Source organism: Kryptolebias marmoratus, linkage group LG19, assembly GCF_001649575.2.
Source record: "Kryptolebias marmoratus isolate JLee-2015 linkage group LG19, ASM164957v2, whole genome shotgun sequence".
NCBI lineage: Eukaryota > Metazoa > Chordata > Actinopteri > Cyprinodontiformes > Rivulidae > Kryptolebias > Kryptolebias marmoratus.
This window is the reverse complement of record NC_051448.1, coordinates 5374100-5391884: the sequence shown is the minus strand read 5'-3', so window position 1 is coordinate 5391884 and position 17785 is coordinate 5374100. Positions and strand designations below refer to the sequence as shown.

At 40.8% G+C, this 17785-nt stretch overlaps 1 protein-coding gene across 2 annotated transcripts; it reads left to right on the top strand.

The window, feature by feature from the left end:
* Positions 1–134: 134 nt before the first annotated feature.
* On the top strand, positions 135–17618 carry fntb (farnesyltransferase, CAAX box, beta). Of its 2 annotated transcripts, none has more exons than XM_017412039.3 (12): positions 135–527; positions 2652–2716; positions 6745–6817; positions 7386–7477; positions 8702–8848; positions 10419–10502; positions 11155–11241; positions 11323–11452; positions 13521–13653; positions 15255–15366; positions 15509–15623; positions 17232–17618. In XM_017412039.3, exons 1-12 carry the CDS (start codon positions 429–431, stop codon positions 17385–17387), a joined length of 1293 nt encoding a protein of 430 aa, XP_017267528.1. In that variant the 5' UTR covers positions 135–428; the 3' UTR covers positions 17388–17618. The 2 variants fall into 2 exon arrangements, with proteins under 2 accessions (XP_017267528.1, XP_037837417.1); XM_037981489.1 differs by lacking the exon at positions 135–527 and adding an exon at positions 4948–5062 and having other exon boundaries at positions 2677–2716.
* Positions 17619–17785: the final 167 nt, after the last annotated feature.

The following is a 17785-nucleotide window of genomic DNA, read 5'->3' as shown; positions in this document are numbered from 1 at the left end:
TCAAATAGGTTAAGTACGTCTTATTTTGAAGGCTAAATCGCCCTATTTCCTGTATTTTTATAGAGATTTGGCTCAGATGAGCGGTAGAAACAATACATCATCGCTTCTTCTCATAATCTGCACTTAACTCACTCAGAAATAAATTACATATTAGATAATGTTGTGAAAATACAACAAACTGATAATGTTTTAAAAGTAACAGTAAGTATTTGCATGTTTTCGCGTGAACGAAGCAGAGCGGAAGAAGTTTGTCCTTTCAGCGACACCGTACTTGGTGTTCATGCTATTATTTTTCATCTTCTTCTCTCACTCCAATCTCAATTGAAAGCGAGCAAAGAACTACCAAAACAAAGTAAAGATCGCCGCCGTCTTTTCCCCCTAGCTTCCAAGACATTTTTTGTTTCTCGCTAGCAGGTCCTGCTACCAGCATGGGCGGTATTCCGACACCTCTGCGGTGCTTCAGTGAGCAGCACTCGGCGGAGATGTTTGTGGATGACGGGGTGGAAACGGTGACTTCGGTGGAGCAGGTGAGCTGGATAAATGTGGCTAATGCTAACACGGTGCTATGCGCTTGGAGCGAATCTGCACCCCGAAAGGAAAGTGTTGGGGGTTCCGCTGTCACACCGTGTTTTATTTCACCAGGCAACCGATTAAAATCGCGTTTTAAAGTTTTCTTTGTTTGCTCGCCGCGGAGCCAGCTTATGCTAGCAAAGTTTAGCCTCTAATTAGCTAAACATCGAGCCATAATGGGATCAAGCTGGGATTGGACGTCGCTCTTTGCCAATTAACAAAAGTGTTGCTTGGGTGCTGTGAATGCATTTTTAGCAGTAATTTCACGACATCAGTTTCTCACAGCCCTCCCTTCTTGCAGCTAGGCTGTGAGTCAGTTTTTCCAGGGAGACCATCCAAAAACTTTCTTCTCATTTTTTGGGTTTGCTGCGAGCTGATTCGCGTCAATACAAGAGATGTTTACCTTTTTGTGCTTATTATTGTCAGTCTATTACTAAATCCAAACAGATACTACATGCACCCCTTTGTTTATAAGCATCATCAGTGCTTTTTAATGATATAAACACACTTCAGAGTTTAATTCACTGAGATTCTCTAATTAGATTTTATGCATCCAAGAGGCCATACAAAACAAATTTAATGCTGAGTGCTCCTCAATACAGTTTAAGCAAATAAATGTGAGTGTAAATGAATAATATCTACAGTATCATCAGTTAGAGCTGAAATAAGAATTCAGTAAACGCTTCAAAAATGGCATAAAATAGTTGCCAACAAAAATCTGTGTTCTGTTCGTATGACTTGCCTTAATTTTGAATCTGTTAAATCATTTAAAATTGCTTTATTTTTTGCAGCAGATGCATTTCCATCCATATGCAATGACTGCTGTAGGTAAAGCCGAACAGAAACACACAAAGAAATGTTTAATCGTAGCAGAAAAATTAGTAAAATAATATAAGCTTAAGTACAGATAAATCACATTACATGTTTTAAAAGTTGATGAGCCTCAACAAAGATTATTTCATGAGCATTCGAGCTGTATTATAAATCATTAAAAGTCTAATTCTTTTCATTTCATTATGAGATTTTTACCAATTAAGTTATTTCTAGTGGTTGCCAAATTTGGGTTTTGGATCCCACTGTAGGGTCTTAAAATGACTTCCAGTAATAAAATAAATGTAAGATGGTTGTTTATAACACCTTTTTTCCCACAATTGTTATAAAATATAATAGTAGCAGTCATAAATTGATTCAAAAATACTTTAATAGTTGTTAGGATGTTATTGAATACTTGTTTTGGCTTATTAGTGATGTTTGTGCACTTCGACAGGCAGTAGTTGTCGTCCCAGGTTTTGTTGGTCAGAACCAGAAATGTTTAAAACCACTGAGCTATTCCACATAATATTTTTGTAATTGTTTTCAACTTGTGTCCCTCTTTAGCACCACCTGCTGGCTGTAATATTTATTATTTATCACATGCACTACACAGGAGAGAAAATAGGATTGATTAGCATGGATTGTTTTATACATTTTTGAGAAATTCTGTCAAAATTTATATTTGATCTCCAAAGTGGAGCAGAGGAGAGACATGATTGGTGTTGACTGCATTACTTGAGTTACCAAAATTGGTTTATGTCATTATATATGCAATAAAATCAGTAATAAAAATAATGGACTGGCCAAAACATCTGACCCTCTTTAAAACAGGCATAAATAATCAACTTAATTATGAGTAATTCGGTCAGTATTGTGATAATAATAAAATACAGTAATTACCTGCCAGATTTATTGTCATACTGAAAGTAAATTTCTGTTCACGTCATCTTAAAAAAAATGAACTGAAACAATCCATAGTTTGCTTCCTAGTGACAAAAAAAAAGCATTGAGTGGCTTTTCTGCTGTAAAAATAAAGCTGTCTAACTAATGAGTTGTGTAGCATAATGTTTTAAAACTCTTCACTTAAGGAGAATTTTAAAGAATAAAACCAGCAGTATTAAATGTGTGTGAATGTTTTTTTTTCTGCTGAAAAGCACTCACAGTTCAAGTCCTGGTTTGTGTAAAGAAAAAAGGGGTTTTTATCTCGTTAATGAACATCACCGTGTCTGCTGCTGTGATCTCACGCTCTCCTCTTTATTTTTATCCAGAAAAAAGTGGAAAGCAGCATTGAAGAGGTCATAAGTGTTTACAAGCAAATGCACAGCTTACCACAGTAAGTACCTGCAGTGTCTGTGGAAATGACTACAAACGAGAAACGGAACCAAAACCTCTTGTTCCGTATGAATAGTTTTGTTTTGATGCTGTTACTTCTTGTCTTTAATGACTTAATGAAAATATTAGCACAAGTCATGTTGGCATCTCTCAGACTATTGCAAAAATACATCGTGCAATGGTACAAAGTTCAAGAAAATATATTTTTTCCTCCATCTGAGCTGTTTTATTTTTATAAACGAGAATGTGTTTTTGGAAAGAAAATCCAATTTTTTTTATTTAATATTCTAAACGAGCCTGACTTCAAGTCACTGAATGGGTCCAAAGCAAACACAGCTGAGTTTAGAAAAGCCAGCTGACCAACAGAAATAAAGTTAATCTTTTAACTTGGCTGTCGTAACATTGACAACATTTTTCATCCATTGTGACGCACTTCCAGGAACACTGCTCGCTGGCTGGCACTGTGATGTACGATGGCTTTTATCTAAATGCCGTGTTGATCAGCCCACATACTTTGCTGTCGCTATCAGCTGTCATCACTTCTCCGTGGGGTGACTCATCTCATTTCTATGACAACTGTTGGATCTGTTAGTCGCCGGCTCTGCAGCCCACGTGGGAATACGTTTGGTGCCATGAGAGAACGAATGTTATTAGTCAGAAGTGGTCGTGCATTTAGTAGAGAGCATCTGTTTTTTGTTTTACGCTGCAGACTTTGGGTTTGGCAGATGGAAATCAGGGTTAGATTTCAGCTGCTGGAAAAAGTTGAATTCAGAGGGAGGGAATGTTGATCATGTTTTTGGTTTTTTTTTGCATGGAATGAAAGAGTTCAACTCTTATTCTTTGTTTTTTCCAAGAATTATCAGAACTTTCCTGATCTGTCTGGTTTTATTGCAGTAATCTGGTAAAGCGGATGTAGAACTTAGAGTAAATTTTACGTAAAGCACTAGAGTGTAATAGTTTGAAATTTGCTGTTATCTTGCAGGGGGTTCAGAAGTAGCCAGCAGCCGGCACCACGGTATAAAACCTTCATTCTGCTGTGTTTTCGCCGGCTGCTTTTTGTTGATTGACCTAAATATTTTGTAAACGTTTGCCTAGAAGATTCCCTGTGTTATCCCCGATCTGCTTAAGGAAGCAGAATGTTATTTTATGCGTAATAAATTCTGATTTTCTTCCTCCCCAAGATTGTTTTTGATCATTTCTGTCGATCCATGGGCGCAGCCATCTTTGAGCAAGCAAGCACCGTTGCTTTAACACCATCGAGGCTTCTGATTGGTCGATGTTGGGGTCGTGGCACCGCCTCGTTTTCCAGGCATGACGGATGCTCGAATGTCCGAGAAAAGAACAGATAAAAAGAGGAAAGCTGGGCCCCTTAGTTTTGTTGCGTTACGTGTTAAATAAAGGTTAATTTTCTTGCTGTTTTGTGGTTCTTTGCACATCTGGTTTACTTCTCCTCTCAGCTGAGTGGATTCTACCAACCGAAACGAATGCCAAGGCGATCAGTATGTTTTGATTCAAATCTATTTTACAAGATTACTTACTTCAGGTTTACTGCCTCGGGAGATTTTTGTCTTGGCCATATGAATTCTCCATCTGGTTTTCTGAAAACTCTCCCAGTCCTTCCAAAAAGCCAAAAATTCTCACAAAAACTGCTGATTTTGTGCTCTTCTAACACCCTTGTTCCACATGCCAGGAAAATGCATTTCTTATGGTCTAAATTTTATTTTTTTTTCATGGGAAGGGCCTGTACTTTTTCTCAACACCCTCCCATTCCTGAAACTTTTGAACCCCCAGTTATCTTGCAAGACAAAAGCTAATTTTTCTCTCCAGTTGATTTATCTTATGTTGTTTGAAAATGTCTTGAATTAAAGTCTGATGCACTTACAGTCTGCATCAGATATGTTAGGTGGGCGTTCTCATCAACCTGATGCTGAGATTATAGGTGTAATTTTTCATTTGGGCCTTTTTTTTTTGCCCTCGGCATTTGAAAGGGCACGTTGAATCCTTATCTGACATGTTTGACAGACTGGTTTTTAGCTCTTGTTGTTGTGTTGCATATTTGTTGCAACAAAAAGCTGAGATAATGATCTGTGACTAACCCTGTGTAGGAAGAGTATAATTACACCGGGGGTAGCAGACATGGCATGAAAAGGGAAGGCAGAGAGCAGAATTGGGTGGGTGTCGGTTGGTTTTTGACTCTGTTGCACTTTTACTGGCTCACATTTATGTATGCAGCAAAACGAGGCCGCACATGGAGGTTACAGAGTACTTCCTGTGGTGCACACAGGCATGAAAACAACGCATGAACAACTCAGACTGCAGATGTACTAAAAGGAAACTGGAATTTCTGGTAAACACGTCCCACATATTGATCCATGTCGCTGTGCCGTCTGCAACTTTCTTGGTTTAATCTGTCCAGTTCAGTTTGTTTATATAGCAGCAATTCACAACAATTTCATCAGTTCTAACTCAACACATTCACATACAGTACATTATTAAATCAGTAAAAGGTATCTGTCCAAGGAAACCAGCAGACCGTGTTGAATCTCAGAGCAGCACATTAGTGGGAAGGAGCAACTCCCTTTTAACAGGAAGAAACCTCCAGCAGAACCAGAACCAGAACCAGGCTCAGGAGGGGCAGCCATCATCAGTAGCAGTTGGTCCAGATGTGGTTTCTATGGGAAGCCAAATCAAGATTAATACAGGATTAACGGCAGCAATAATTGCATTTAAAACATGGAGAGGAGAGAGAGGAAATGTGCTCAGTTTGTCCTCCAGCAGTCTGAGCTTATAGCAGCAAAACTAAGGGAGAGCTCAGGAAACCCAACCCTGACTATAGGATTATTAAAAAGGAAAGTCTTAAAAGTAGACGGGGTGTCAGCCTCACAGACAGAAACTGGAAGTTGGTTCCACAAGAGAGGAGCCTGATAACTGGAAGCTCTGCCTCCCAGTTTACTTTTAGAAACTTTAGGAACCACAAGTAAACCTGCAGTCTGAGAGAGAAGTGCTCTGGTAGGAAAATATGGAACAATAGGCTCTTTAATGAAAAATGGAGTTTGGTTGTTGAGAGCTTTTCTATGTTCCAAGTAAGAGTTTAAATTCTATTTTGAATTTTGCAGGATTTGTCTCTTGTTTATCTGTTGCTACAGTACCTCAGGCACGGATGACTAAAATAGATCAGAGCCAAAATTCACACATTGATAATGGCCTTGGTAGTGTCAGCAGTGGTTTTTAAAAACCACAAAACTGCAGCTGCAGAAGAACACCATGCAGCATCATTCTATCTAATCTTTCAGTTTGGTTTTGTTTATCCATCAGCCACAAGAATAAAACCACCTGCACCTCCATCATGCATCCAGAGCAGCTCTGGCACGTCACATAGATATACTCTAAAAAGTTCAAAGTAGATTATTTTGAATTCTTTGGAGCCGTAAGGAATCAGGCACATTTCATTGTGTTGACACTAGAAAGAAGCAGGAGCTTTGGAATCAGGAGTTGTGTGGAGTCTTTAGTCTTTATGGTATGTCCCACAGGTCTGTACTCGTCAGCCGCAGGGCATCGTCATCCTGTGGTCGGGCTGCTCCTTGTTCCTGGGGAAGGTGCTCATCAGAGGAACATCCAATATGATGCCAAGATCCAAAACGTCCCAGCAGAACATGGCTTCAAGCTTAACGTGTTTACCTTCACCTTTCGGTGGTTTTAATGTTGTGGCCGATTGGTTTACATCGACCGGTTTTCACATTATCGTTCAGAATTGTATTCGTTCCACCGTAAATAAAAACAAGTCAGTTAATGAGCTGCTGAGGTTCAGCTGTGGTTCTGATCACCTCCCTATAACCACCACTGCAGACTGGAACAATACTTCCAGAAGTGTCCAATAAATGACCAAGATCTAGTGTTTTTATTTCTTCTGTCAAACAATGGCTGAATCTTTTAAAAACTTTACACATTTCGTTTTAAATTGCATCACTAAAAGAGGCATATTTTTTATTTTATCACATGAATTCTTTTCATCTTGTATTTGCTCTCCAGGCCCATGTTGCTGCGGGATCAACACTACCAATATCTCAAGAGGGGGTTACGTCATTTATCAGATGCTTATGAGGTACGGTTTGTTTCCAGTTCAAGAAGTCAGAAATTTGGCTCATAAAGATTTGTAGTTGTGTAAATTTTATTAAACTGACGTGTGAAAAAGCAGGCGTATTCCTCCAAGTTAAACTTATGTTTAGTTTTATTTCAACATGCACCAACAGAAAAAGCTTCCTGATTCGAACTTTATTTACTTAGTTTCATTTGATATCAGTAAGATTCAGCCACTGTCAGATTATTCTTATTATTGCAGAAGATGTGCTGTATGATCTGAGGAAATCCCTTCTGGTTTTAGCAGTGTGGTCTTCCCTGGTTTGTATATTTCAGTCAGAGTGCAGCAGAGGATCTGAGTCTTGTTTTTATGTTTTAAAGGATAAATTAAGCATCTTATACTGAATAATCAGATATTTACCACACATAAAGAAAGAAATGCTGTTTGCGTTTATCTCTGACCTGCAGACTTGTTTTCGCTCGTTTCTCCTGCCGGCTGACTGATGTCACGACTCTGTTTATGGCTGTAATCTGTCATTCGATGGCCGTGTCATCATGTGATGTGTGTTTTGCTGCTTTCTGTGTGGGTGCAGTGTCTGGATGCAAGCAGACCGTGGCTCTGTTTCTGGATTCTTCACAGTCTGGAGTTACTAGAGGAGCCCATTCCTCCGACTGTCGCCTCTGAGTGAGTTGCACACAAATGGGCTGTTCAACAAAGAAGCCTGTGCGCTGCCACGGACTTTGATTTATTTTTGTTTTGTGCTTAAATAATTCTCATAACTACTACAGCGAGGTAAATACTGCTGCTGTTGTCATATGAAGTTTGTTTAGTGCAACACGTGGACAAAAGAAGTGTTAAATTTCACACACCAGCCCTGTAGGAACTAATGAGATGCCAAATATTTCTGAGTTTTTAATTGTAGATGAACAAATGTAATCTAATTAATATTAACAGAAAGTTTGTCAAAGAAAATTTAAATCAGTGCAAACTAAACCCAAAAATTAGGCAATCCTAAAAAACAAATAACTATTACTAGTAGTATAGCTAATAGTATATTTTGTCATCCTTTTTTTAGACATAAATCAACACAATTTTACAACTTAAACCCTGATATCCCATCACAATCTGTTTCTGGTAACTATAAGAATATTACTGTTTTCCAGTGCAGCACTAACATTAATGGAGGTTTATTCTTAATTGGTCTTATTGCACGAGTAAGTTTCACTTTTTCTGTAATATTCCTCTGACAGAATTAAAAGAAGTCGTCATCTTTGAAGAAGTGAGATGAAAGCTTTTGCTCCAATTATTATGCCAGGCAAGGACGGCATAAAGCCTTATTCTTTACAAATGTTCACACAGCAACAACTTCAAAGAGTAACTGTTAAAAAAGAAAAGAAAAGTAATTTGAATAAATGACTGCCTCTCAAAGGTAACGCTCTGCAAACCTCACGGCGAGCAACAATGCCAGACTGCCAGCGTACGCTCTCATTATAACGCTGAGGTGTGCCAGCTCAGCCGGCTGATGGCGGCCCGTGCCAACGTGACATCCTCGTGCCCACACACACACACACACACACACACACACACACACACACGAGCACTCTGGCTCTGTTCAAGGCTTTCTAACAATGCCATCCTACAACAGATTGCTTCCTCTGTCCCATGACTGTTCTCAGGTCAGAGCTGGCGCTTGACAAGTTGGCTAAAGTTACCGTAGGGTTCTCGTCCAGCTCTGTTGGCTCAAGGCGTCACTCCAGTTTTATGATTCCCGTTCACAGCGGCTGCTGAAAAGGACGGGCTAAAGTCAAACAACCCAATCCTGGACTTCTTTTATGACACAACTTTAGTTTTGCTCCATCCGTTTAGTCCACCCCAAAAAAATCAAGACCTCTAAATGTTGTTTTTCAGGGTGTGTCAATTCCTGACACGCTGTCAAAGCCCAACAGGGGGCTTCGCCGGAGGACCAGGGCAGCACGCCCACCTCGCACCCACCTACGCTGCCGTCAACGCCCTCTGCATCATCGGCACCGAAGAAGCATACGATGTTATAAACAGGTACTGCCAGCTGAACTACTGGGGTTAAAGCAGGCTTCTCAGGATCAGGAGGTGAATGTTTCTGTGTAAACATTAAAGCTCGTGTTAATCTGAGAATGGAGTTTAGTGTCTATAACAATTAAATGCACTTAGCTGGTATAGATTGCAAAAAATTATTCAAATTTTCCCAAAATATTCAAACTTCAGCTTTGATGTGAAGCATAGATTTGTCAGCCATACCTTAAAGGAATAGTTCAGATCTTTTGAAGTAAGAATCTGTAGAAAAGGTTATGAACAATTATTATCTTACCTGTTGTAGATGGCTTTTGTTGTGGCAGAAATATTCAAATATTCCTGCAGGAAGTGGCCCGGGCTGCACAGGAAGTGCCGCCACTCTTTGCACCTTTTACCACAAAAAGTAAATAACTATGGAATGAGAAACTGACAGAAATGTGAAGGTTTCCAAAAAGTTTGCTTGAACCATTATGAGTTTTTTTTTTTTTTTTTAGTTTGGAGTTGTTTGAAGATGACAGTGTTCTTGCATTTAGCTCGTAATTCTGGTCAGAAATATTTTCTATTTCGCTCCAAACTTGGCGTCATTTAAAGAGCTATCCACAACAGGTAAGATATTAGTAGCTCACACACTTATTACAAACCCCCACTTAAATAGATCTTAGACTTCATTCATAGACTTCCAAAACTTCATTTACCCACACCAGCCACAACATTAACGCCACCGTCTTGCAGCGTTAAACTGCTCTGACTCCTTGAAGCTTGGATTCTAAAAGACTCTAGTATGAACCTCTGGGAAGATGGAGCCTCCAACAGCATTATCCAGGTTAAGCCAAAGCCATCAAGCAATACTGATGTCCTGAAGGTGTTTATGTGGATGGCAGCAATGATTAGGTGGTACATGTGAGAACAACATCCAGACAAATGCCAGGTGTCAGTATTACTGCTCAAAGCATCAGATTTCCTCCCCCAGCTTGCTGTCTTCCTGTAGGTTATCCTGCCGCCAGCTCGTCCTTTTGGTAAACAGTGCACGATCACACGGCCGTCCACGTGATGAGAAAGAAAACACAAGACTGGTCTGCCTCTGTTAGAGGTCCACAACCCAGTTCTGACAGGAACAGGAACCAATCTGGGCCCTCAGACCTGCAGCTGAGCAGCACAGGATGCAAGAAGCTGGGATTCACTGTTTTCTGACACCATTCAACAATATGGATCCACCTTTTCCACTCATGCCTCATCTGAGCGTTTGGATTGTTTAAATCAGTGGCTGTATTATGATGCAAGATTACATCCTTTTACAGTAATTGACTTCACCATAATAACTGCAGAATCCTGACTGTTGTTGGGAAACACGATCTCAATGTTATTTAACCAGCTGTAAACGTAACAGCATTAAGAGAATACGCTTCATTTTCTCTGTGTGACTAACGGGCTGGTGTTTACTGTAGGTTTGGGTTTTGTTTTATTCCTTCGGAGACGATTTAGAGACAACGTTTTTACTCTAAGTTCTGTATTAAATGTGGAGTAGTTCGTACTGGTCCACAGTTTTTGAATCTTCTCCCGTTTCTCCTTCCTTCAGGGAGAAGCTTCTAGGTTTCCTGTGGTCTCTGAAGCAGCCCGATGGCTCCTTTGTGATGCACGTCGGAGGAGAGGTGGATGTCAGGTGAGACTCTCTTTCCTCTTACATTTCAAACTAAATGCCTCAGATCCTTGTCTTTACGTCTTGCACTGACTTGTTAAGTAACCGAGGAGTGACAAAACAAAAAACAGCTCGTTGTGAGATGTTGCCACATCCTAAACATTTCCCTCGAAACGCTGCATTTCTACATTTCGGAGTCACTGTTCGCGCAACTCCAGCATCGGCTTCGTGTGAGATGATGTTCTGCAGAATTTCTTTGCCACACATTCCTGTTTCCACCAGCGGGTGGAGAAACGGTTCGGCATCAGCTGCAGTTTTTCAAGTGAAAGTCAGTAAGCAGAAGGAACGGTGTTTGGGTGCTAAAGCAGAAATAAAAGTGGCACATGACATTCCCCCTATTGTTTCTAACCACCGTTTGACTTTATTTTACATCTCTGTTTGGCAGACAACGACAAAAGCTGCAACTAGAGTTGTTTCACAAACAAAAAAGGCATTTGTGCATTATTAATAGCTAATCCTCCGAGGTTTACAGTGTTTAAATAGGACAAAATGTTACCCAGGATTACTTTAAAGCTAACAGATGAATAACAAACTGAAAGGATTTCTGAGTTTGGACTTCCTACGTGTTGTTGTTGTTGTTGTTGATCTGTTTTGTGGGGGTCTCTGTGTGTTGCAGGAGTGCTTATTGTGCCGCTTCTGTAGCGTCGCTAACAAACATCATCACGCCCAAACTGTTCGAGGACACGACCAACTGGATCCTCAGGTACAGCTGAAAACAGCCTGTCGGCGTGTCGCCGGTGTTCCTCTCTAATCTGATTTGTGTTTCTGATTTTCATGGCTGCAGTTGTCAGAACTGGGAGGGGGGTCTAAGTGGCGTCCCAGGTTTGGAGGCGCACGGTGGATACACGTTCTGTGGCACGGCCGCCCTCGTCATCCTGGGGAAAGAACATATGCTGGATCTCAAAGCCTTGCTGGTGAGTGACCTGTCTATAACTTCGGCTACTATTTGACCAGAGTCAAGGTTTTTGTAGAGATTTTTTTGGTGATTTTAGCCAAAAACACTTTTGAAATTTGAGCCTCTGTTAATCCCTGTTAGCCCGGGATCTTTATGTTCCTCTCACCGGGTCCAGTGTGATGCTTGTTATCTGACAGTCAAGCTGAGCTCACCCGTGACCCTAGTTTCCACTTTATAATCCTTTCAAAATAAACTATGATTGCAGAAAGATGCTGTGACACCAACCTTAGTATCAGCTGTCTGTGTTTAAACAAATAAAATATAAATTAACTGCAGTCGTGTTAACTCTTTGAATTTACGCTTTTTAATAGAGCCTAACTGTTCAAATATCCCAGCCCATCCAAAACATACAGAACAGTAAACTATTATTACATTTAATTTTATGAAAACAACAGATTAGATTCGTCATTTGTTGTAAAACAGTTGGACCCGTTTCCTGCATGGAGTGCTTCTTGTGTTCAGTAAACGGTTCTGCTGTCGTTTGCAGAACAGCAGCAGTGAGGCTTTCATCATTAGTTGACCTTTAGATTCATGTTAAAGGATTCTGCAGGAGAACAGATGCTTGCTGACGTTAAGCTTATCTGAAGAAGAAAGAGAGATAAGTCTGTCGACAGTAGGCTGGTTTTTTGTCTGCTGAAATGTTCAACTTCTAATAGTCCCATCCTTCTGTTGCACTTATTCAAATGATCTGAATTTGCATGGGATGAGCTGACTAGTAAAAAAAACGTCCCTCGTTCTTTAAAGAAACGTGCTGTCTAGGATAGAGTCGAGTTTTGTTTTGGTTTCATTGCAAAACGATTATTTTTTTTTAGTTCTGTGATGTTAGTTAAAAATAAAAAGCAGCAGAGAAATCTGAACATATTATCCAGAACGTTCTGTTTTGGATTGTTCCTCACATTTATCACAAAACAATGTTTTATAATAATGAAATCTTGTATTCCAACACTGGCATTAAAGCACAGCTTGCCTCCGTACTCAGAGGTGTTAAACCCGGTCATAAAGTTTGTTTTCAGATAACATCCATCTCACATCGTCACGTTTACGTGTCTACATATTCAGCACAGTGAGGATGCATTTATTCAGTTCCTGTATTCTCTGTTAAATATGTCATTTTGACAGCTGTTCTGCAGATGTTATCGACTGCAGCAACTTTAATGAACATGTTGTTTGTCAGGTTTTGCAGTCGTTGCGTGAAGAAGCTACATTTATGTCTGAGTGAAGGCCATTTCTACACAGTGCACAAAACTCTTCAATTTGGGGTAAATTAAAGCTGTAAAGGTCGGCTTTTGAGTGTGATCGGAACCTAAAAGGGATTCTTGCTGGTGAAAATGTTGACTTGTGAATAACCTGTAGCTGCTTCCTGCTTCATCTGAATATAGGAAGTAGAACGGGTGCTGTAGGTGGGCTGTTTTTATAAAGAAGGGGAAATTAATCCCTTGAATTCAGTTCTGGTTAGTGAATAATCTCTTTTTATTTTCTGAACTATTACAATAAATGCAAGCAGCTAAAATGCCTTTTAGGTTTTATCTGAAATTGCTTAAGAAAATGGCTCGTTAGTTTCAAATCCTCCATGACCTTTTGGGATATTTGCTTGGTGCAAATCTTTTTTTTTTTTTTGCCTCTGCATCTTCAGAAACTGGTACTTGAATATGAGCTCGATGGAGCCCATAACGATACATCCTGACTCCACCTCCACCTTGGTCTTCATCCTTTTTCTGGCTTCACTCTTGCATTAATGGGCTAAACACCCCTCTGTCCTCAGCCTCAGGCTGAGGAAACTCCAGCTGCTATTAAACCCAGCATCCCATCATTATTCCGTCCAAGCTGAGCACGCTGAATGTGTCATTTAGCTGTTGTAAATTCCTTCCCATTCTAAGGATTTAAAGACACTGCTTCAGGATTGCTGTGACTCCACCGGTGGGATCTCAGCTCTGGTGTGTGTGTGTGTGTGTGTGCGTGACTTCTAATTACACTCTGAGAGGCCGAGTTCACATTTAGCTGTTTTAATTGTTGCTTCTCCTCCTCAGCGATGGGTGATCAGCAGGCAGATGCGATATGAAGGAGGTTTCCAAGGCCGGTGTAACAAACTGGTGGATGGCTGCTACTCTTTCTGGCAAGCTGGACTCCTACCTCTCCTCCACAGAGCCTTATTCAATGACGGTACATCTTCATTTTAACTTATTTTTTTTTAAAAAGAGGAGAAAACCAGCGTGTGATGCCACATTATAACATCATCTCTGCACACCTCTGTTGGTTCAGGTGAAAGCATCTTCACAACCTAACGGAGCTGTTTTTAAACACTATCAGCCTCACTATTAGAGCCTTTCCACTGACCAGGTACCAGGGCTGGTTCTAGAGCTGGTTCTGGTTCTTACCTGGTTAACCAGTAAGAACTTGTCAAGCTGTTTATCCCATCAAACTAACAGCCATTAAACCAGTCTGTCCCCAGGACAGGCCTCCCAAGACTTTAAAGTTGTAATTGTTTTAGCCAGTATAGGAATGAATTGGTCTCATTTTTATTCATCACATCTGTTTGTTTGTTTGTTTGAACCCATGTTTCATTTAATTCCAATGATAAATGTCTTTATATATGATTTTTTTTTTTTTTTTAATTTGTATTCATGCTGCCATCTTGACCAGGACTCTCTGGAAGAAGAGATGATTTTTCTCAGTGGGACCTTCCTGGTAAAAAATAAAGGGTAGATAGAATAAATTTAAGGTTATGTTATTCCACAGCTGATCAAATTGTTTTTTTTTTTCATGTTGAAACAAAGTACTTTGTCCTAAATGAAGCGGAGTAATAATGGAACTAAATCCGGTCTCCATGAGCCCACCTTCAGCTCAGATCAGTTAGTTTGCTCCGGCACAGCAAAGACTTGGTGCCAATGAGTTTGTTTTTGAAGCCAGAGCTGACAGTGGTGGAAGTAGAAAGAGCTGGAGTTAAACAAGCTCTGGCTCCTGTTTAGTACCAGAAACCATTGGATGGAAAAACCAATCATGGAGTTTTAGAGTTGATGAGGAGAAATGAGGAGCCCCTGATTTCAGGACCCTCTGATAGTGATCAAGCTGGCAGGAATAAATCCAGGCTAATTGTTAAAATTATATTGGAATGAAGATGTTGATGATCACCTAATTTAGTTCATCTCTTGGCTGTACAGACGTGGATAAATTTGTTGGTACCCTTCCATGATAATAAAAAATGATGTGACTGGAGCCAAAAAGCTGCAGTTTTGTCTCCTCAGGCCCAGAAACTTTGGGGCTCGTCGACATTCATTGGAGTGAATTTCAGTCGGGGCCTTTTTGTGTTTTTCCCGTTAGCAGTGGAGCCTCCGGGGTCTTCCTCCGTGGAGCTCATTATGACGTTGGAGTTCAGCTTCTTGGTTCTCTTCCTACCATCCTCACTATTAGGGTTGTGTGTCCACTTGTGTCCACGTCCTGTGAGGTTGGCTGCAGCCCCATGAATCTTACTTTTAATAATAAAAGCAGCTGAGGTCAGAGGGACATGGAGATGAGCTTTAACATCTGTAATCTTCTTCATGAGCTCCTCAGCAGCTCTCACCGTGTTCAGTGTGGTGAACACAACCATAGGAAACACTTTATCTGAAACATCTTATCAGTTACTTTTAACTGAATCACTTTTCTCGAGGAATGAAGCGTTGTTTCGCCACCATATTTACCCACGTCTGTAAACTGATTTGTGTTGCTCTTTGTGCGTTTGTGGTGGCGTTTTTTCTGTCGCGACTGATCCGTTTTGCGTGCAGGCGAGTCGGAGCTGAGTCTGCAGCGGTGGATGTTTGATCAGCAGGCCTTGCAGGAGTACATCCTCCTGTGCTGTCAGAATCCAACAGGGGGCCTTCTGGATAAGCCCGGCAAGTCAGTATCGCACCATCTGGTCACAGAAACGCACACAAAGCCTCCGCACTAACACGTACACACGCTTTACACAAAGTGTTGTTTTTTGTTGTTTTTTTTACTCGTGCGTTTTTCGTTTCGAATGTCGCCGTTTTGTGTCCAGATCCAGAGACTTTTACCACACGTGTTACTGCCTGAGCGGCCTCTCCATAGCGCAGCACTTTGGAAACATGGAGCACCACCACGAGATCGTCCTCGGCAAGGAGGAGAACCGACTGGTGAGAGTGCAGCAGGGCGGGGAGGGAGGGGGCAAAGGAGGACAACAATCAACTCATTTGTTGAAGCTGCAGAACATCTTGGATTCTGGCATCTGACAGTCATTTCAATCAAAATATATGAGAAACTAGGAATCTGTAGAGAGCTGAGTTGGTTCTTTATACTCAGTTTTTTCATTTATTTCTAGAAATCTCAAAGTTACCGAATGTTCTTTGATCCAACTTAGCTTTAAGGTTTTAAACGGGGAAACATCTCAGAGCCTCATTTAATGTTGGAACCGGTGAGCAGACAGTTTATAAATGTAGTTTTCTAATTACAGGAACTGGACTCAGGCACAGCTTCTTTTCTTTAACTTTTAAAATAAAAGTGAAATTAAAAGAAGAGAGTCTTTAATGGAGCAGAAAAAGAACCAGAATCAGGAGCAGGAGAAGGACCAGAACCAGAATCAGAACCAGAACCAGGACCAGGAGCAGGACCAGAACCAGAAAAAGAACCAGAATCAGGAGCAGGAGAAGGACCAGAACCAGAATCAGAACCAGAACCAGGACCAGGAGCAGGACCAGAACCAGAAAAAGAACCAGAATCAGACGCTAAATGACCTGAAAGATCTAAAACGACCTGAAAGGTCACAAAGTGCTGCATGATGACAAAACTGTGAAACATGCGGTGCTGAATGACTTTGCTAAGATTCGCTTCAGAAGCTGAAACTGAGCTGCTAAAAGCTAAAGGAAGCTAAATGCTAGCTAAAAGCTAAAAGGAGCAAAGTTCAGAAGTGTTGGTAAAGGCTCCCTAAAAGTTAAATGTAGCAAGAGGCTAGCTTGAAGTAGCAAAAGGTTAGTTGAAAGCTAAAAGTAGCAAAAGGCTAACAGTAGCAGAAGTCTTGTAAGAAGATAAATCTAAAGCAAGCCTGCTGAAACTGTTAGGATGTTTCTGAAGGAACTGAGGAGATCTCAGTGTATGTCTATGGTGGGAAAAAATGTCAATAAAGCTAAATATTTTAAAAAGAATGATTGGTTTTCTGAAGGATTATTAGGTTATTTAATCCCAAAGCTCTCTGACCACACGGGCGGAAATATATCAGCAATAAATCAGCTGCTCTGCGGTTAATTTGAATTGAAACATGATTAAATCAATTTGGGTTTATTAGAAGAGTCTGCAGCACTGTGTGTGTGTGTGTGTGTGTGTGTGTCTTTGGTTGGATGTTTTTATTTTTCTAGCATGCATTTTTGAAAAAGCCAGCTTTTTTTTCCCTTTCTCTGTTTTTGCCAGTCAGCTGTGATCGGGTTAAGTGGAAGTGATTTAAAAAAAAAAAAGAAAAAAAGCGCTGGCAGATGCCTGACGTTGGCTGAAGCGATGGAAATGAGACAAATGGTTTGTGGTGCCGCTGGTTGGTTTTATTTTCCTGTTTCCAGTTGTTACTGAAACTTCCTGCTGCTGCGCTCGATTAAACAGCAGATACAAAGATGATCCCAAAAGGGGGGGGCTTTTTTTAAAGACTACGAAGATAAGTCAGAGTAAAGAAATATAATTCCAGCGCTTGTATGTAAATATGAAATCAGATGATAAGGACGTGGAACAACAAATGACTTCTTCTGGTGTTCTGGTTTTAGGCTCCAACTCATCCAGTTTACAACATTTGTCCAGAGAAGGTGGCTCAGGCCCTGCAGCACTTCCTGCGGCTGCCCGTTCCGGACGCCTCCCGGCAGCCCGGAGCCTCAGCTGACGCCAACCCATCAGAACCTGGACCTGCCGAGCCTCAGTCCTAGTTCAGCCTCTGCAGGAGCGTCGCTCTGTGTGTGTGAACTCCGGTGACTGGACTCGATGGAAGTCAGGTCTGATGTGGACTAAAGAGGCGGGACGACGGCTGCAGTTTTGTCTGGACAGCTTTAAATTCTCGCTTGTGTTGCTTCTGTGTCGACCTCCTAAAACGAAAGTGTTACTTTGTACGGTTTCAGTATGACATGAGTTAATAAAACTTTATACCACAGTTATCAGAACGGTGCTGTCGTGTGTGGTGGATTATTACACCTTATTTAAGGAAATCTGTTTTTAAAGAGGCGCAATAAAGGGATTTAAAAAGCAAAACTTGGGAAGTCTCTGGATGTGATGTAACAGAGCAGCAAGTCAGTTTAGTTTTAAACACAAGAAGCCATTTAGATTTTTC

Excerpts from the sequence above, each read along its gene's own strand:
- fntb (XM_017412039.3), top strand. The coding sequence starts at position 429 with ATGGGCGGTATTCCGACACCTCTGCGGTGCTTCAGTGAGCAGCACTCG. Across the intron at positions 528-2,651 it reads CGGTGACTTCGGTGGAGCAG|AAAAAAGTGGAAAGCAGCAT; the intron begins GTGAGCTGGATA and ends ATTTTTATCCAG. Across the intron at positions 15,367-15,508 it reads CTTCTGGATAAGCCCGGCAA|ATCCAGAGACTTTTACCACA; the intron begins GTCAGTATCGCA and ends TTTTGTGTCCAG.